The sequence below is a fragment of the Gymnodraco acuticeps genome, unplaced genomic scaffold (genome assembly GCF_902827175.1).
Source record: "Gymnodraco acuticeps unplaced genomic scaffold, fGymAcu1.1, whole genome shotgun sequence".
In the NCBI taxonomy this organism is placed as follows: domain Eukaryota; kingdom Metazoa; phylum Chordata; class Actinopteri; order Perciformes; family Bathydraconidae; genus Gymnodraco; species Gymnodraco acuticeps.
The window spans coordinates 343,162-362,164 of NW_022991937.1; the positions used below are offsets into that span (position 1 = coordinate 343,162).

At 41.3% G+C, this 19,003-nt stretch overlaps 2 protein-coding genes across 2 annotated transcripts; one reads left to right on the top strand and one right to left on the bottom strand.

Annotated features, from left to right (window-relative positions):
• Positions 1-354: 354 nt before the first annotated feature.
• On the top strand, positions 355-8,021 carry si:ch73-390b10.2 (Golgi pH regulator). The gene is made up of 14 exons (XM_034200373.1): positions 355-608; positions 1,323-1,382; positions 1,519-1,622; positions 1,713-1,819; positions 1,954-2,055; positions 2,184-2,304; positions 2,472-2,552; positions 2,634-2,743; positions 2,856-2,944; positions 6,337-6,429; positions 6,608-6,703; positions 7,031-7,120; positions 7,227-7,292; positions 7,388-8,021. The coding sequence occupies exons 1-14, from the start codon at positions 567-569 to the stop codon at positions 7,592-7,594; spliced, it is 1,368 nt and encodes a 455-aa protein (XP_034056264.1). The 5' UTR covers positions 355-566; the 3' UTR covers positions 7,595-8,021.
• pdzk1 (PDZ domain containing 1) lies at positions 8,005-18,950 on the bottom strand. Its single transcript, XM_034200371.1, has 8 exons — positions 18,700-18,950; positions 17,321-17,530; positions 12,586-12,799; positions 10,619-10,945; positions 10,336-10,532; positions 9,619-9,843; positions 9,228-9,545; positions 8,005-8,690 (listed from the first exon to the last, which is right to left on the bottom strand). The coding sequence occupies exons 2-8, from the start codon at positions 17,525-17,527 to the stop codon at positions 8,646-8,648; spliced, it is 1,533 nt and encodes a 510-aa protein (XP_034056262.1). The 5' UTR covers positions 17,528-17,530; positions 18,700-18,950; the 3' UTR covers positions 8,005-8,645.
• Positions 18,951-19,003: the final 53 nt, after the last annotated feature.

A 19,003-nucleotide genomic window follows, 5' to 3' on the forward strand; every position in this document is an offset into this window, starting at 1 on the left:
AGACCTTTAGACCTATAGAAAATATACCTGTAGACAAAAATACATGCAGTCCTACAGACTTGAAGACATGCAAACCTGCAGATAATTATTAATATTATTATTATGTAGTAGTAGACAAAGTGGTGGTGAAATGTAGCAGTTTGCTGTTTTGTCGCCTTCTGCAGGTATGTATGGAAATTACAAACAAAAAAATCGTAGTTTATGATTAACTCAAATCTAAATAAATTCAGAAATCGTTTAAGTATGTCATCATAAAATGTATACAACAAAAATACAACCGAGCATTTTAGTTTTCTTTTTTAAAGTATGAAGCGTCACAGTTTTTCGACGGAAGTGGATTTGTCGGACTCATTTAGATGACGTACTGACATGGGCTACCGTTGTAATTTGACAGCTGAACAACAATGCTGCTAAAATGAGCTCATTGCCAACATTACCAACATTTCAAACATCTAAGGACCGATTGGTGTCTCACTTCAGTATGAATTGAATCTGTCCTCGACCCTTCTTTAGGTATACGGTCGTTTTTATTGCGGATTAAAGGCTGTTTTACAGACGACATCATCATGTCGTTTCTGGTGGACTCAGTCATCATGTTCACCTCACAGGTAATCAAGAGTATGTCAAGTCAACACATTGTTTATTGTATTTATTTTGCTGAACAAGAATATACTTTCGCATATTTTTAGCTAACGTTATATTAGATGTTTTTCTAAGCTTTGTGACTATCTTGAACTGCAGGCTTCTTGTTCTTGTGGAGCCCTGTCGAAGTTTGAATATCTTTCAGCTAAATAAAAAAACGCGGTGAAGTTAGTTTTAGGTTTATCTACCTAAAGGGTTTCACATAATGACCATCAATACACGTCACAAAATTACTGTTACTTTCACTTTCTCCGTGCTATCTAGCTCTTATTAGAAAAATACATTTAAAAGGATAGTTATATATTTGTGTTAGCTTCCATTTCATGGACTATACTATACTGGACATATAAGACAATATATTTATTGGATTTGAGTTCTTATTTTTTTTATTATTATTTTTCTTCAAAAATCTATTAATCATTTATAAAAAAAATCTGCTTCTGATTCAAGTGTTCCAATAAGTCATGAAAGTGAGCCAGTATGCGCAATACATGACTGAATTCAGCTATATTATTATTTAACCCTGAGCTTTTCCTACTGTGACATTTCAACTTGTCCTTGTGGGAAAAAAAATGTATCATAAACTCTGTAAGTCTGATGGTAACTCATAAACTTAATAACATAACATAATCTTCCACCTCCCTCTTTCCTCCAACTAATTCCCGTTGATGCCCACACAGGTGCTGTTCTTTGGATTTGGCTGGTTATTCTTTATGCGGCAGCTGTTTAAAGATTATGAGGTAAAGTAGTAATCCTGGATGTGTGTTGGCATAATAAGTATTCCATTGAGAGAAACACTCAAATGCATTTTCATTGTCTCATCACAGATAAAGTTGTAGGCCTAGAAGTCCTGACAGTTTTTGTGTTTGTTTGCAGATACGACAGTATGTTGTCCAGGTGGTTTTCTCCATCACTTTTGCCTTTTCATGTACCATGTTTGAGCTTATCATCTTTGAGATCCTGGGTGCCATGAGTAGCACGTAAGTACATTTTCTGTGTACTGTAAATGTGTTTATTTTGTATGTAAAAATATTTTTTTTTAGAATATAACCTTCATGTGTTTCCCACAGCTCTAGATATTTTCACTGGAAGCTCAACCTGTATGTGATACTGCTGGTCCTTATCTTTGTGGTGCCTTTCTACATTGGTTACTTTGTTGTTAGCAACATACGTCTGTGTAAGTAAAGCTGATTAGCTGTGTATTGAGACAAAAAAACTGTAACTAACAATAAAATGAACAACTATATTTGCCAGATTTTGTTTTCTCGCACATTATGTCACAGAAAGCTATTTTCTTTATTTCTATTATAGTGCAGAGACAGAAGCTTCTGTTCGCTTGTATGGTCTGGTTCACCTTCATGTATTTCTTCTGGAAATTGGGAGACCCATTCCCAATCCTTAGTCCCAAACATGGTGAGTGTGTATCCTTCTCCTCTGGGTACCTTTATGCCTCATTTATGCTCTTTTTCGTATTTTGATAGGCCTATGTGTTGAAAAGCAAGTGACCCATGGTTTCACTCTGTTGTGTTTATTCTGTTCAGGCATCCTGTCCATTGAGCAGCTGATCAGCCGTGTTGGTGTGATCGGAGTCACCCTCATGGCTCTGTTGTCTGGCTTTGGTGCAGTCAACTGTCCGTACACATACATGTCCTATTTCCTCAGGTAATCTCAACTGTGGGATTTCTCTGACTTTATCTTTAGCAGCTGTAACTCACAGCCTGTTAATTGAAGTCATCTAATGCATCAGAATATTTTGTATACAATATATTCCTGTTATCAAGACACATGCTGTCTTTTATTTGATGCTTCCTGCTTTGTTACTTTCACAGAAATGTAACAGACAGTGACATACTTGCTCTGGAAAGAAGGCTGCTACAGACTATGGACATGATTATAAGCAAGAAGAAAAGGTAAGTACATTTTTTTGGATGTATTATTATTATTTTTTAAATTAAAATAATGATTCTGCCACTGGTATTTGTTCTGTGTAGAATTGCCATGACACGGAGGCAGATGTACCAGCGGGGGGAAGACCAGAACAAACAGACTGGATTCTGGGGCATGATCAAGAGTGTAACCTCCACACCACCAGGCAGCGAAAGTATCCTTCACACTTATATTCAGTATAACCATAGAGTATACATTGTAAGCTTTTGTATGTGCTTATTGTCGGCAATGTTTAGTAGATGTCAGCCTTGACTTCCTCTCTCCAGATCTTTCTCTGATCCAGCAGGAGGTTGATGCTCTAGAGGAGCTGAGTCGGCAACTCTTTCTGGAGACTGTGGACCTTCAATCCACCAAAGTAAGAAATGTACCTTGAAGAAAGTTTTGTTCTAAGGCCGCAGTAGGCATTTATTTAAAGTGAAAAAGCTAAAAAAAAAAGAAGCAAGATAAGAGAAGTTACTGTTTGCTTACATGTTTACCATTATCAACTAACAGGTGATGATTTGCCAGTGTTCTGTCCACAGATTCAAATACTCAAATGGTGTATTGTCATATCTACTACGGTCGCCGTTCAAAATGGCAGCACACTGCTCCTAACACTAGGATGGGTCAAATGCAGAGAAACAATTTCCCCACGGGGATTAATAAAGTATATCAAATATCGTGTAGTTATGTAATGAATTATAAACTTTGGTCGCAGGTTCCTCAACAACGCAATTACAGGACATAAAAAACAACAATAAAAATAGTGCAAGCTCAGGAGTTAAGCAGCTTGTTTTTGATACCCATAATTGCCAATAAACTAAACGTATTACAAGTTGAGCCTACTTTAATTGTTGTATAACATACATATTAAGTAGCTGTTATTATTTTATAACTCCTTCATAAGGCTCAATTAAAGTATAATACGTGTTGCCGTTTATCGACAAGCAAGACTCATCTCCATAACAATCTCTCTCCATGTTTTCAGTGTAGAGGTTTCCCAGCTGTAGACCTTGTCCAGGTGTGGCTGTGTGTTTGTGTTTCCATTACATTACATTACATTGCATTTAGCTGACGCTTTTATCCAAAGCGACTCACAATAAGTACATTCGACCAGGAAGACACAACCTTGAAGAAAACAGAATCATATAAGTACATCAAGTTTCATAGAGCCAAACATTTCAAGTGCTACTCAACTGGCTGTAGATAAGCCAGTCCTTTATTAGTATATAAGTGCTTTGTTAGCAGTTCTTTGTTAGTAATTCTATCGCTCTAAGTGGAGTCGAAAGAGATGAGTATTCAGTCTGCGCCAGAAGATGTGTAAGCTATCTGCTGTCCTGATTTCAATGGGGAGCTCATTCCACCATTTTGGAGCCAGGATAGCAAACCCACGTGTTTTTGCTGATGGGAACTTGGGTCCCCCTCGCAGCGAGGGTGCAGCGAGTCGTTTGGCTGATGCAGAGCGTAGTGCACGCGCTGGGGTGTACGGTTTAACCATGTCCTGGATGTAGGAAGGGCCAGATCCATTCGCAGCATGGTAAGCAAGTACCAGTGTCTTGAAGTGGATTCTAGCAATTACTGGAAGCCAGTGAAGGGAGCGGAGGAGCGGAGTGGTGTGGGAAAATGTTGGAAGGTTGAAGACCAGACGAGCCGCTGCATTCTGGATGAGCTGCAGAGGTCCGATGGCACATGCAGGTAGACCAGCCAGGAGGGAGTTGCAGTAGTCTAGGCGTGAGATGACGAGAGCCTGGACCAGAACCTGCGTTGCTTTCTGGGTCAGCTGAGGACATATCCTCCTGATGTTGTAAAGCGTGTATCTGCAGCAACGGGTTGTAGCAGCGATGTTTGCAGTGAAGGACAGGTTGATATCTAGGGTCACACCCAGATTCCTTGCAGTCTGAGTCGGGGAAACAACAGAGGTGCCGATGTTGATTGTTAGGTCAAGAGTGGGACAATCTTTTCCCGGAAGGAAAAGCAGTTCAGTCTTGTCAAGGTTGAGCTTGAGGTGATGAGCAGACATCCACTGAGAGATGTCAGCTAGACAAGCAGAGATGCGTGCGACGACCTGGGTCTCTGAGCGGGGAAAGGACAGAATTAATTGGGTGTCATCAGCGTAGCAGTGGTAAGAAAAACCATGCGGGCTAATGACTGATCCAAGCGAGTTTGTGTACAGGGAAAAGAGGAGGGGACCAAGAACAGAGCCCTGAGGGACCCCTGTAGTTAATTGGCAAGGGTCGGACTCGGACCCTCTCCAAGTTACCCTGTAGGTACGGTCTTTGAGGTATGAGGTGAGGAGGGAAAGTGCAGAGCCTGAAACTCCAAGTTTTTGGAGAGTGCGAAGGAGGATCTGATGATTCACCGTGTCGAATGCAGCAGACAGGTCCAACAGGATGATGACAGAGGAGAGGGAGGCTGCTTTAGCCGTGTGCAGTTCAGGAGCGATAGTCTGAAGGAGGTTTGAAGGGATAGGGTCCAGAGGACAGGTGGTAGGACGGGCAGAGGTAATGAGGGTAAGAACCTCACTTGGAGAGAGAGGGGAAAAGGAGGTAAGTGTGTTGGTGGAAGGAGGGTCTGGTGACCCAGCGGTGAGTAAAGGTGAGTCAGAAAAAGAAGAGCAAATATCATCAACCTTTTTTTCAAAGGAGTTAACAAAGTCACTTGACAGAAGTGAGGAGGGGGGGAGGAGCTTTTGGAGGGTCCAAGAGGGTGGAAAAGATTGAAAATAGTTTTTTGGGATTGGAATAGGAAGATTGGATCTTATCTTGAAAGAAAGTGCTTTTTGCCTGAGAGATCGAAGCAGAGAAAGAGGAGAGGAGAGCCTGATAGGTTAGGAGGTCGTCATGGTGTTTGGATTTCCACCGTTTCCGCTCTGCTGCCCGAAGGACGGTTCTATTAGCACGCAGTGCGTCATTTAGCCAGGGAGCAGGAGTTTCAGGAGTTTCCCTCCAGTTGTTGTGCACCTTGTACATGTTTGTTGTTTGTGCCTTCCCCCCCCCCAGGAGATTATTACAGTAGGCAGTGTGGTTGGTACTGGTAAGGGGAGCCAGGGTTAAAAGCATACATTAAAGGTAGAGAAAACAACTGAAAACCGCTACTTTAAATCCCATTTACTAAAAAGTTGTTAGGGCTAAGTTGATATCCCACAATTGGCTATGATCAATCATCGAGTCCAGCTTTTTTTATGGCTGTTCCTGTCTGGTTTAGTCTCTTTTATTATCTGGGTCTGTTTGTTAAAAGGGGCTTCCTGCAGCAGTTACTAACCATACAGTAAAAATCCTACACAATAATGAGCAAAAAGAGGCTTTAATACTCCAAAGCCTTACGAGTTCAACCACACAGTACCTACCTAAACTTTATACACACTATGCAAGCATAACTTAATCATTTTGTAATATAAATGCACAATTTCTCCTCCCCCGCCAGGTTTATTGCTCCTATATATATATATATATATATATATATATTTCATCACATTCAGTATGACATCACAGGACCAGATCAAATGTATACATTAAAGATAAACCTTTGACAGCGTATTGTCAGCTCTGCTCTTGGTCTGTCACATGGTTCATGCAGATCAGATAAAATGCCCATATCAGTCATTTCAATGGTTTCCACACAAATAAGAGCCTGATATCTTTTGCTAAACTGAAATGTAGGATTTTAACCTCTGGGCTATGCCACATACCTCACCTCTATCTATACTGACTCATTTTAATTACCTCTCTTACATGCAATGAATGATTCATCACCTTTCCTTATCTTTAGGAGCGAATTGAGTACTCCAAGACTTTCAAGGGGAAGTACTTCAATTTCCTCGGATACTTCTTTTCCATCTACTGTGTTTGGAAAATCTTCATGGTGAGAACATTAACAATTCTATTCTAGCTAAGTTGTATTTCCCTCACTCTCACACAGGAAGTAAATAATGTGAGTACTAATACATAATCACAATCCGCAAAATAATCTTTATCGTTAAAAATGCAGTTACAAATTTACCTTGATTCACTTTTCACAATTCATCTTCTGTCCATCATAGGCCACAATAAACATTGTGTTTGATCGAGTTGGAAAGACGGATCCAGTGACGAGGGGTATTGAAATTACAGTGAACTGGTTGGGCATCCAGTTTGATGTAAGTCATAGACACACACACAGGCACACACACACATTTGCAGAAATAGTCACATGCCACACTGCATGACCTCCTGTAAAGATAATTGCTGGCTTATTATCATCTCTGCTCCTTCCGCTGCAGTGATCCTGGTCTTGATCGCTGTGAATCTTTTTCTGTGTAGGCAGTTATTTGATTGTGTTGTAGTTACAACTGAAATAGTATGGGAGTACGTTTAAATTCAAATTAACGATGAATGCAGAATGACATGCTCTATAGTCTATACACACTGTTTTCTTTTCATTTCTTTGTTTTTTTTCTAATCTTTGGTTGTTTCTCCCTTTTCAGGTAAAGTTTTGGTCCCAACACATCTCCTTCATCTTGGTGGGAATAATAATCGTAACGTCTATCCGTGGCTTACTCATCACCCTCACTAAGGTAAAATACATACATGTTGGAACGGCTACAGATCTTGAGGCTAACTCATGTGTGAGTGTTTATTGATACTTTTTAACCAACCATTGAATTATTCTTGGTATTTTAGTTCTTCTATGCGATATCGAGCAGCAAGTCCTCCAATGTCATCGTGCTTGTCCTTGCTCAGATCATGGTGAGTGAGCTGCTTTATAGTAATCTTTTAACAGAGCACATCCTACAAACACCAGGTCAACCTAAACGGTCTCTCTGTGTGTCTCACTCCACCAGGGGATGTATTTTGTATCATCTGTCCTGCTGATGCGTATGAGCATGCCGCTGGAGTATCGCTCCATCGTGACGGAGGTTCTGGGAGAGCTGCAGTTCAACTTCTACCACCGCTGGTTTGACGTCATCTTCCTGGTCAGCGCCTTGTCCAGCATCCTCTTCCTTTATCTCGCTCACAAGCAGGCCCCAGAGAAACAAATGTCCCTCTGATCGCCTGCATCTCTGGATGTGACCCCTGAACCCTGGGGGATATCCAGAAACCAGGGTTTTTTATATATATATGGGAAATAATTATCTGGACTGCCTGTTCCTGAATCAGGAATGGCTAATTGTTGGATACTAGTGATTGCATTTAGCTGCTAGCAAATTTGGAAAAAACATAACAAATATTGTTAATTCAACGTACATATGAATGTAAACACTTTGCTCTCTGTGCCCCTTAATTCTCATTATATTTGCTTTTGTCTGAACACACTGGAGTTGTTCTGTTCACGGCACATCCCTGCTGCTCTCCTACTGAGGTGAAAATGGACTAAGGAAAGATCATGATGTAACTCATGGTCTTCCATCATGACAGAAAATATGTAATTCAATAATTGGAAACAAAAACAAAAACCCAGTAAACTTAATTCACATAGTTTGTGTTCATTTATTTGTGTTCATGGAAATTGTAATTCATTACATGACATGTTAGACGCTTTTATCCAAAGCGACTTACATACTCAATACTGTGGACAATCCCCACAGGAGCAATTTGGGGTGAAGTGTCTTGCCCAGGGACACAACGACATGCTGACTGGACTGGGGTTTGAACCTGTGACCATCTAATCCCCAGACCAAGGATCTGTCCACTGCGCCACACACCTCCCGGATTCATTTAATTTAATTGTAGAACTAAGAACAATAATGTTTAATTATTTCAACATTAAATTAATAAAGGCAGATCTTTGCACAGAGAAAAAAATACATTATTGTTAGCTTAGATATCTTGGTAACATAAGTTTTGCCAGACATTACTCGTTAGCAAGATCATTGCACATGCTCAATAACAAAAATGCTAGATCTACTATTCGCATCATGGGAAGAACAAAAGATATTCAAGAACACTTTTTACATGGTTGAGATATTGACAATGAATTTCAAAAGTCTTTACTGTCCTTCTGTGATATCAATGTGTGAAGCCCCTAGAGTTGATTGTTTAAAACAACGTTGGATCAACATTAGATTGACAAATCGGAGAGCGTGTCCTTTTGGTGGCTTCTCAGAGTCTCTCATCGAGACTGTCTTGAGATGAAGATGATTTAGCCTAGAAGAGAAGAGAAGCAACATTTGAGACATTTACCAATAAATAGAAGCAACATACATGCAATTAACCTGTCCCTGGTACACCTACAAAACTGAACACAGGACACATGGGAAGGAAGAAGATCTGTAGATAAACTATTTACAATGTTCATAGCCTATTTTGTTTGCATGCTAACTGTCACTAAACACAAAGTATAGCTAAGGCTCATTAGTTGTGCAGGAGGTAATAAGCCATAAAACAAAGTATTTATAAGATTAGAATTGTGATGAAATCGATTATGGGGAAAAAGAAACATCTGGGAAGTTGTTCCAATTCATCCTGAGGGGGTCATAAGCATCTTTACGAAATGTAAATATACATCCAATATTTGGGAAGACATTTCACTCAAAAACACACGTATTAAGTCCATGGTGTTTTTTAAGTCAGTCAGAGGATCGACTCAGTTATTAGGATTTATTGTTTGGGGAATATCTGTTAGAAAATTCATGTCAAGATATATGACTGGAACAAAGAGGTGTACTGAGAATCCCCACTCACCCTCTCTCGTACTTGTTCAGGTGGGCTCTCAGGTCTGGCCTTCTCTTCATGTTTCTCTTCCTCCTCTGGAGTGTCTGCAGTGTGGACCTGGGCATAAGAAGTTTCCTCGAGGAGCAGGCGTGTGATGGACACTCCTTTAGCTTTGAGTTGGTCATAGACGCTCTTGTTAGCGAGCAGCATCTCCAGAGAGCTGCCACTGCTGCGGATCAGTGCCACCACCTCGTCGTGGCTGCTCTGCTCCACATTCTCTCCGTTCACCTCCACCACCATGTCGTCCTCCTGCAGACCCGCCCTGTCAGCCGCTCCACCGCTAACCACCTGAAACACAGTGCGTCACCACTTTGATCTGCATTTGAAAAGATTAAATCGCGGGCATTACTTTAATTCTTACATCCTTGATGAATTGTCCAGACACCCCCACGATGCCGTTCAGGTGGAAGCCGTAGCCAGCCGGGGTTTTCTCCATCCTACACAGTTTAGGCTTGAGCTCCTCCTCCTTCGCCTGAACATATGTGGAGGGCCGCACAGGATCAGGTAAATTCAGGGCTTCTGTGTAACTCGGAGGTGAGCTTGAATCTCCCGTTTCCTCCAAGAAGAGCATAGGAGACACTTTCCCCTGTGAGGGACACAACAATGATGTTATATTTACCAAGGGTTCCCTTATATTCTTAACTTTGACAAAGCATATCCTAACTACCATTTTATACCCTTAGAGGCTGAACTTTTCAACCTAAATTCCCATTTTAAATCACGTTAATACCACTTAAATACCTTTAAAAATAGGGTATATTTATTCAAATTACACTTTTCTAGTTATGGAGCTTAAAAATGTACACAAATGAGCGGTAGAAGACTTGCCCAAATCCTTATACTGCCAGAAATATAAACTTAGCAATGTAAAGCTGACTTTTGTTGTGCTTTTACTTTGAAACAATAACTTTTTGCAAACTGTCAGAATCTAATTAGAGTTATACAAAGTGAACATGGGTGGAAGTACTGGATACAATACTGTATGCTTGTTTTATAGGTGCAAATTGTTGACGTAGCCTACATGTTGTGATACATCACACTTTTATCATGTCTAGCATATTGTTTTCCACCGACTCACCTGCTTATACATTTGGTCTGTGGCTTTATCCACCACTAGAAAGCAGCATTTGTTTCCACTCTGCCTGATCATGTCCACCACCTGCCCATGGTTGCATTCTTCCACCTCCCTTCCGTCCACAGCTACTAGTCGGTCCATTTCCTTCACACCTGCCCTCTCTGCTGGGCTGCCTCTGTCTATGTCCCTCAGGAAGTGGCCTGCATTGAGTTAAGGAGCACACTGTTAGAAGCCGGACTTCTCTCTGCGTTAAAATACCAGTTATGTGTAATATAAATGGCCTTGCATTTTTGGTTAACGTCCTCCTTGAGCAGGAAGCCATAGCCATCTGGTCCTTTGGTGATGTCGGCGATGCGTGGCTGGTGAGGGAGGTGCTTGGCTGTGGCTAACCACGCTCCTATCTTCTTGTTCTGGTATTGCCTGTCTGTTTCCTCGTCCACCAGCAGGAACATGATGCTGCCGCCGGACAGCTTGATCTTCTCCACTACTTGCTCGTGTGTGGCGCCTTCCACACTCTCCCCGTTGACCTCCAGCAGGCGGTCTTTGACGTTGACCCCCGCCCTGTCAGCCACACTTCCTTGCATCACCTCTGTCATGAACAGACCCGGCTCACCTGGAGGATGTTATGGAAGGTATGAAAAAAATACAGATATTTCAGCTGATGTTACAGACACAGTCATCTCCAGGCTGGTTACAACTATAGTACCTACTATATACTAGATACTATAGTATCTAATAAGACACCCCTTAATAACGCAGAAACTCATATTTTTAAGTCATGAGCTCTTAATAAGGACACTAAGGTCCCCAGGCTTTGCTAATCTCTTGGCAGTTGGGTTTCATCCAACTCTAATATGGCACTTGCTTTGCTTTTAATTGCTCCAACCCTCCCTCTCACTTTGGACCTTCAATCTGAAACCTTTTCAGATGTTTTGGGAGGCCGCAAACTTGTTAATTTGGAATCAGAAGTGACACTAAAGGGTGGAGCTTGCAATGAACCTTATGGAACTGAAAACACACTTTGAAAGGGTTACATTTGTAAGATGAAAACCAAACACACCCACTGGTCAAAACCTGTGATACTGATCTTTCAATCACAAGGTAGCCATTCCCTGAAGCATACACTGCTCTATGGTCATTTCAAAAACAAATCAGGGTGTATTGAAAAAGACAACCAGCAAGTAGATCCTAAACCCATTACAAAAATGTTGACTATGGTTTTTGCAAGAATACAATGTCCTATAAGCCTGAAATTGAAGTCCGCATCTCCTTGGGTGCGGTTGGTTGTAATCAGAAATGTGTTCTTTTGCACCTGAAACCACACCTAACAGTGATATTGCCAGTCTGGAAGTATGGACTTTTGTCGCAAGGTTAAACCCATTCGACGTCAGCAAAACTCTGTCTGATGAGTTTAAGACCTTTGTGTAGTACCATGTCATAATGGAGGAGTATATAATATAACACATTTCAGATCTCACAATCTGGAAAACTAAAAGGTTCTTATCAAACACATGTTTCTGATTGATACAGTATTAGAAATTGGAAAAAGGTTAATTGACCATCAATAAACCCAATAATTACAACCTATACATCAGGGGTGTCCAAACTACAGCCCGGGGGGCCAAATGCGGCCCGCGGGCCATTTTGAAGCAGCCCTCAGCAAATTCAAAAAGTATAATGAAATATGGCCCACCAATGAAACTTGTGCTTTTCTTATATTGTACTTCTTAAATATATATGTTAAAAATATATTACACAGTATTCATGTGTTAATAAGCCCACTTTTCAAATAAATTCAGTCAATTCATGTTGACATTTTTTTCTAACACATCTTAGATAAAAATAAGCCCAATAACTTATTTACATAACAAGCATGAAATAGACCCTTCATATTTCCTCTTAATATAATCACTCTGAGGCTTCTGTTTTAAGGGATGAGTTGCCAACAAGATAAATGAAACCCTATAGAGAGCTGTGATGTAGGCTGTTTTTTCTTAAAGCATATTCATGTATCAAGCCTAATTTACCTACATGTTGCTAGCTTATAACTTAACTTACGAGGCAATATACCTCATCTCTATAAGTGGCACAGCCCTTCGTATATTTTTCTGTTTGTGGCCCTGGTTTGGACACCCCTGCTATATATGCTTCATACATTTTCTATTCAACCAACTCCACCCCACATTGGTATACATTTAACCGTCCTCTTTTGGTCCTAAATTGTGATCCCCTAACTCTGCCTGCTAAGCTCACTTTTTTCTGACCGAATGGAAAACCCATAGCCTGAGCTGGACTTCACCAGGTAGCACAGTTTGGGTTTTAGATCCTGTTTGGAAACCCCATTGGCCACTGGTGTGCTCTGAGGGTTGGACAGGTTCACTTCCTGTGCTTTAGCTTGCACATAGGAGGCTTCATCCAGGATGTGGAATGTGACTGTTGGTCCGCTGTTTCTCACCATGTCCACCACCTGTCCCAGGGAAACACAAACAGCAGAAGAACGTCTTAAGAAGGATACCTGTCCAAACATGATGCCATCATATGGACACCAACCAAAATATGTTGTAAAAGGACAGGTAAACAACCGTGATTAACTTTTACATAATACTGTTGGTTTAATCAGTGCTTGAATTGGAATGAAAAAGGTGCCAGTACTCTAAAATCAGCAACTTTTTCAAGTCAATTTTATATATACAGCCCACAAACAAGAATTTGGCTACTATAATGCTGGTGGGTTTGTCTCTTTACTACTGTATATTTTAGAAAGGTTCACTGTACTTAACATTTTTTATGATAGGCAGCGGATATGGCTAAAGCTCAGTAAGGTCAATATTAACTGAAAATATAGCAATCAAAGTCTAGATCTTCTGCTGAAGACACATGAAGCAGAGACCTTTCAGGTGAGAGCCCCTCTGGTGGTGTTCAACATTAATGACAAGGAAACAAAGCTCTGGTCAGAAGCATTTTTTATAAAAAGCTTTAACAAAATTAAGTATTTCTGTACATTTTGAATGCAATCTAACTTTCCAACTCAGAAAACGAAAAACGAAAAAGTGCCAAAAGTCTTCTCACATGGCTGAGCTGCTTTGCAATATACTTCACCACTGAAGAATACAAATATGTATAAAGTAAACTATGATGCAATCTAACTTTCCAACTCAGAAAAATGATAAAGAGCATGAACAAAGAACATGTAAAAACAAATGCAAAATTTGCACAATCTAAAATGAGAAACTGTAACTGCAAGTAACAAAGTCTGAGCCATGGTAAAGAGTTACATTGAACACCAAGCTGATCAGATAACTCCCTGGTTGGTCTGAAGTCCTTCTATCTCCAGGATCTGTACAAATCGGCACATTATGCCAAAAGTCTTCTCACTGGGTGAGCTGCTTTGCAATATACTTCACATTGTTAGAAAAGGCTCCAGAAGGCCTTGGGGACATCAGTATCAGGGGCTGGAGCTGGACAGGCTCTTTCATCAGCACTTCTCCTTCCCTTTGCCAGCCAGGACCTCACATACTGTTCCGGATTGAACTGTCCTAGTGATGGCCCATTACATTTAATGAAAACCAGGCTGGACAGTCGGCTGACAGAGAGAGCATTCCTTTTTGCAGTAAGGATATCGTTCATGCAGCTGAATGCCCGCTCACACTCACTAGTGGAGACAGCGATGGTTCGGACTGCTTTCAGTAGAGGCTCCATGGCAGCAGGTGTACGGGATGCCCTGGTTTCCTTGTATTCGCGAAAGCCCTGAACAGTCTCTCTTCTGTCCACTTTCAGCACTTCGCACAAACGTAGCACCTCTACGTCCCCATACTGTACGTCTAACTCCTCTTCAGGCCAACTTCCAGGATGGATAACTTTCATGTCCTGGATTAGCTGATTGTCCCGGGCCTCCCGGCCATGTAATGGGATTTCTCTTGTGCTGACATGAGAGGAGGTTGTGGAAGTCATTCTGTGTCTCAGATTCTCTACCATACTGCGGAAAAACTGACCTGCATAAATCTGTACAAGCCTGCCATTCTCACGCAGGGCAACACCCTTGAAGGACTTCTCAGCTAGAGCTGTATGAACTGTAGTCATGTGTGCGCCAGGCATGGTGACCATGGATTCAAAAACTCGTATTTCTCGAGTTAAGAGCCTATCTGCTGTAGGCAGTGTCATCTCTCTTTTTTGGAGTTGCCGAGAGAGGTCGCTGAGCTCTGTGAGCGCATCGTACATCAGTCCCAGATTGCTGACAAACGTTGCAGATGTGAGCACATCATCCAGGCCCTTGTACTTTGCTCTGTCTCTGGAATCCCTGCTCGTGTCGTTTGCAGCATTTGTGAAGTGATCATGAAGCACTCGGTAGTTTTCCCAGACTGCTCTGACGCTCCTTTCACTTGAAGCCACCCAGCGGATGGACAAAACACGCCCTATCACCAGGAGACGCTGTCCGACTGCTTGCGCACACTGCGCTAACTGCCTCTGATTTTTGGGGGAGGCATGGAACAAGGAATAGAGTTTGTCAAAAAAGATCTGGAAATGATTGAGCCCTGAGACCTCCTTGACCACATCCCCAACTGCCAGCTCTAGACGATGATTGGAGCAGTGCCACACAAACAGGCTTGGGAATTTACTACACAACTGGGTAGCAACGCCTGTTCTCTTCCCTAGCATGACTGAAGCCCCATCACATGCAAAATAAACGAAACACTGACCTAAAAAGTCCTCGTTAAAATCTCTTCCAAGACACCCCATTAACGCCTTTGTGATGTCATCAGCCGTTGTTCCATCCAACTCGATCAGCTCCCAAAAAAACGTTTCGGGCTCAGCATCAGCTAATGCTGAGCGTAGACACACAACAAGCATCGTTTTACCACTAATAGTGGTAGATTCATCGACCAAAACACAGAGTTTTCTTTGGTTTTCTGTAATGTCTTTTGCCATTTTTTTCTTCAGCTCATGAGCTATGTGGTCGATGATTTCGCCACAGGTTTTATTGGAGTGCAAAACCCTGCCCACGTTCAGTCCATTCAGTTTCTGTACATTCAAATCAATTGGCATGTCTGTGAATGGCCGGCTATGTTTGCCAATTTTATATGCCGTTCGAAAAACTCTGATAGTGGTGTCTAATTCAGATGTATGCATAGACTGCACTTGATGTTGAATAGTTTCACGTGAAGCAGATGTAAGGATGTCAGCAGCTTTTACATGGGCTTGTGATTCTTTATGTTCTTTGATTTTTTTTCTCAGGCTAGCTTGTTGTTTGCCCTTGTCAACACCGAAAGGAGACACTGCACACTCACCCCATTCAGTTGACAGTTTCAGTCCTTGTCCAGTGTGTATTCCCAAAGATTTGACATCTCTGCATATCCGACATCCTAGCTTCTTATCTTTAAGAAGGAGCCATGCATTGGTCTTGCAAAAATATTGCACCTGGTCCGTTGTCCAGCAGTCAGGTGCATCGCTTTGCCCGGTGTTGGTGGTGGCAGTTGCGCCAGCAGCAGCTAAAGTTAGAGGCTCTGGAGGAGGCGGCGGAGCTAGTGCTAATGCTAATGCACTAGAACTTGGAGCAGGAGGATCAACCAAAGAAAGCTCCCCATCAGACACAATTTCCAACACAGGCACAGCATTCTCTGTATTTGAAGTTTCTTCCGGCGACAACCGCTGTCTTTTTGCACTTTTATTAATCCACGCTAACATTTTAGAAATGCTAATTTGTGACGTGACTTGCTTTCCTTCTCTCGGGGGCGTGCCTGCTCTGTTCTATCACTCTACATAGCCACCCACTGGGTGGGAGTTGCACTGCATAAACACAACACACGTGCATCTAGGTATGTAAATTGTAAAGCATTAAAACATGGTTTTACTAACAGTTTTCAGTATGTTGTTACTTCGGCATTATTATTATTATTATTTTGAAACGTGTATTACTATTAAATCACGGTCAAATAGGTTAATTTTGACATAGTCGTTTCCACCACAGTATTTACATGGAGAAGATAAGCCCCGCCCCCTCTCCAGCACGTTCTGTTTGAATGACAGGAGTAAACAGCTGACAGCCGCTGTGAAACTCCAGCGGTTAGAGCGATGAGAATGTCCGTTCGGCACCTCATGACGCATCTACTGAGTACCGGGCGGCTGTATATATATATATGGATGTATAATAAGAACGGCGGGAGAGTGTTGAGTACTGGCACGGTGCATGAGTACCGGAGTACCGCCAGCATGCCGGTACTGAGCAAGAAGTGCCGGTACTCCATGGGTCAGAACCAGAAGTGCCGGTACTGCGTACCGGTGAGTACCGGCCCAATTCCAGCACTGGGTTTAATTATTCAAATAAAAAAAATTTCAAGACAAAATGTAAACTTTAGAACTCTTCTTTAACGTCCCAATAGGTTGTTTGTTATTTACCAACATTAGTAGATGAATATATTCTGAATCTAGGTAGGCCTATATCTAGTTTTGATACACATTTTCCAATGTATCCATTATTTATTATCTCTATTTTCATATCATAATCTTGAAGTGCATGTGCATGTCTCTTGTCTTCATTGAGGAAAAACACGTTTTTGATTATTCAACGGATCCTTGACATTCTGTGTGTAATCTAGTGTCTCTTCTCATAATGTCAAATGCACCTGACTTCTTATTCAAAAAGGTTTATGTAGTTTTAGTTAGCTGGCTTTCTTGCCTGCTACAATGGATATACCCATCTAGTTCTCATAAGCAGGACATTTGAAACAGGGTAAGGACATGTTATATAGGGAAACATACAATAGCTTAATGCCAAGACAGAAACATGTTTTAGGCCTATTCTAATTTAACTCTTATTGTATTACTCTGATTGATGGTTAAGAAAATGTTTAAATCCTTATTTTACTATATTTCCTTGGTACTATATACCCTATTTAATAACCTTTTCCTGCTTTTTGTCATTTTCTGGGCTCCATATCAGGAGTTATTATTAAAAATGTAATACACTGTGGTAGTTCCTCAACCGACTTACCTCTGAATGGGACAGTTCATCAACAAATGTTCCATTGACCCGCAGGATGCGACCTCCATCTTTCATGCCGGCCAGTTCAGCTGGACCTCCCATTTCCAGGCAGCGGATCAGGTGCCCCTCCTCACCATGCTCCACCCTCAAGTAGAAGCCAAATGTATGACCCTGCCTCTTGGTCAGAGATATCACACTCGGCTTGTACCCGGCCATGTCCTAATGGAGGAGAAGGTTTAAACATACACACACATTCACAAATTAAATCGTGTCATGCCCTCTATCACACAATGTGCTGGTATGGAGTGATACACAAAGAAAATTAGATAGAAGTAAACAAGAAAGTTCAACTGTTATTAATTTAGCCTTTTATTAAAGGAGTAGCTGCAGTTAATGGTTTCTTAAACTACCTTGAGCACACTAATCCTTTGCTGTCACTATTGTCACACTTTAGAATTCCTCATGAATAGACAAACAACCCTAACCTTAAGAGGCCAGAGAAGTGCTGAAGGCTTCAGATGAAAAGTTAATCTTCCATGTCCTTGCGCTCCACTGGCAGTTAATGGTTAAAAGCAGGCACAGCTGACTGCTTTGTGACAACTCTCTTTAAAAAGACAGCCTGGACTTTAAATACATGGTAAGGATTGTGAGTGCAGTGATTTTATTGAAATATATAAAGGAAGCTCATAAAATGTGTTTATGTGCCTTCTAGACATAGTTAATGTGAGATACTGTTTGTCCTATTAGTGTTATACAGCTCTTCCTGATTACTGACACGTCAAATTCTCCCAACAAATATAGACCCAAATAATTTGTAGTTGGAATTGTTTTCAAATGTTAAGGTTTCCAACTTTTGTGTCGGTTGTCGTCTCCAGCTACCTTTAACCTGCATGTGACGAGTGCATAATGACATAATGATGCTTTTAAAGGAGCACCAACAAGCGGGCACTTTGGAGATTATAAAGTTAACAGATCCACTATCAGAAATACATCATAGAAATACACCCAACTATATTGTCCTCATGAACGTCTTCTCACTGATCCACTATGCTAACAGCAGAAGAAAGTATATTGTACTGCTAGTTTCCAAACTTGTTGGCAAGTAATGTCTACTGTACTGTACATGCAACCCCTTATCACGTCTGTGCTAGCTCTACCAAAATGTTAACTTTTCCTGTTTTCAAGAAACCTTAAGTGATAAAATGATCAACTTAAAAATATACAAACAATAAATGGTTGTTATTTGTCTTCCTAGACTGCTTATAGTGTAATAACCCTTAATATTTCTAGCAATCTGAAAATAATTGGAATTATATTATATGTGATTGTAAAGGTAAAACTATATACAATAGTAGTAGTGATTAGTAGTGTTTTGAAATCAAACTCACCAGCTCGTCTCTGATCAGTGTCCCAGTGCAAAGGAGGAGCTCACCTGTCACTGCTTGGCTGTAAACTAATGTTTCTTTAACCTGTCTTCCTCCAACTCCTCCTCCTCCTTCCCCCTCTTCCTCTCTACGCAGAGACTTTGACGGGACAAAGGTGGGCCTAAAGGCTGAGTTATTTAACCGCGTCTCGTGTTAGGAATGTCTCCGGAGGCGATGGCCCTTTGCAATCTGTCCACAAGATGAAGCAGTCATCTGGAGGTCAAAGGTACATGACGCAGGTGGCAATAAGCAATTTCCAGAAATCATT

What these genes read in the sequence shown, in the direction of transcription:
- si:ch73-390b10.2 (XM_034200373.1), top strand. Translation starts at nt 567, where the DNA reads ATGTCGTTTCTGGTGGACTCAGTCATCATGTTCACCTCACAG. An exon ending in AATCCTTAGTCCCAAACATG is followed by an intron (nt 2,056 to 2,183) that starts GTGAGTGTGTAT and finishes TATTCTGTTCAG; the next exon opens with GCATCCTGTCCATTGAGCAG. An exon ending in CACACCACCAGGCAGCGAAA is followed by an intron (nt 2,744 to 2,855) that starts GTATCCTTCACA and finishes TCCTCTCTCCAG; the next exon opens with ATCTTTCTCTGATCCAGCAG.
- pdzk1 (XM_034200371.1), bottom strand. Translation starts at nt 17,527, where the DNA reads ATGGCCGGGTACAAGCCGAGTGTGATATCTCTGACCAAGAGGCAGGGT. An exon ending in TTCCATTCGGTCAGAAAAAA is followed by an intron (nt 10,946 to 12,585) that starts GTGAGCTTAGCA and finishes AACATCCTCCAG; the next exon opens with GTGAGCCGGGTCTGTTCATG. An exon ending in GGAGGACGTTAACCAAAAAT is followed by an intron (nt 10,533 to 10,618) that starts GCAAGGCCATTT and finishes AACTCAATGCAG; the next exon opens with GCCACTTCCTGAGGGACATA.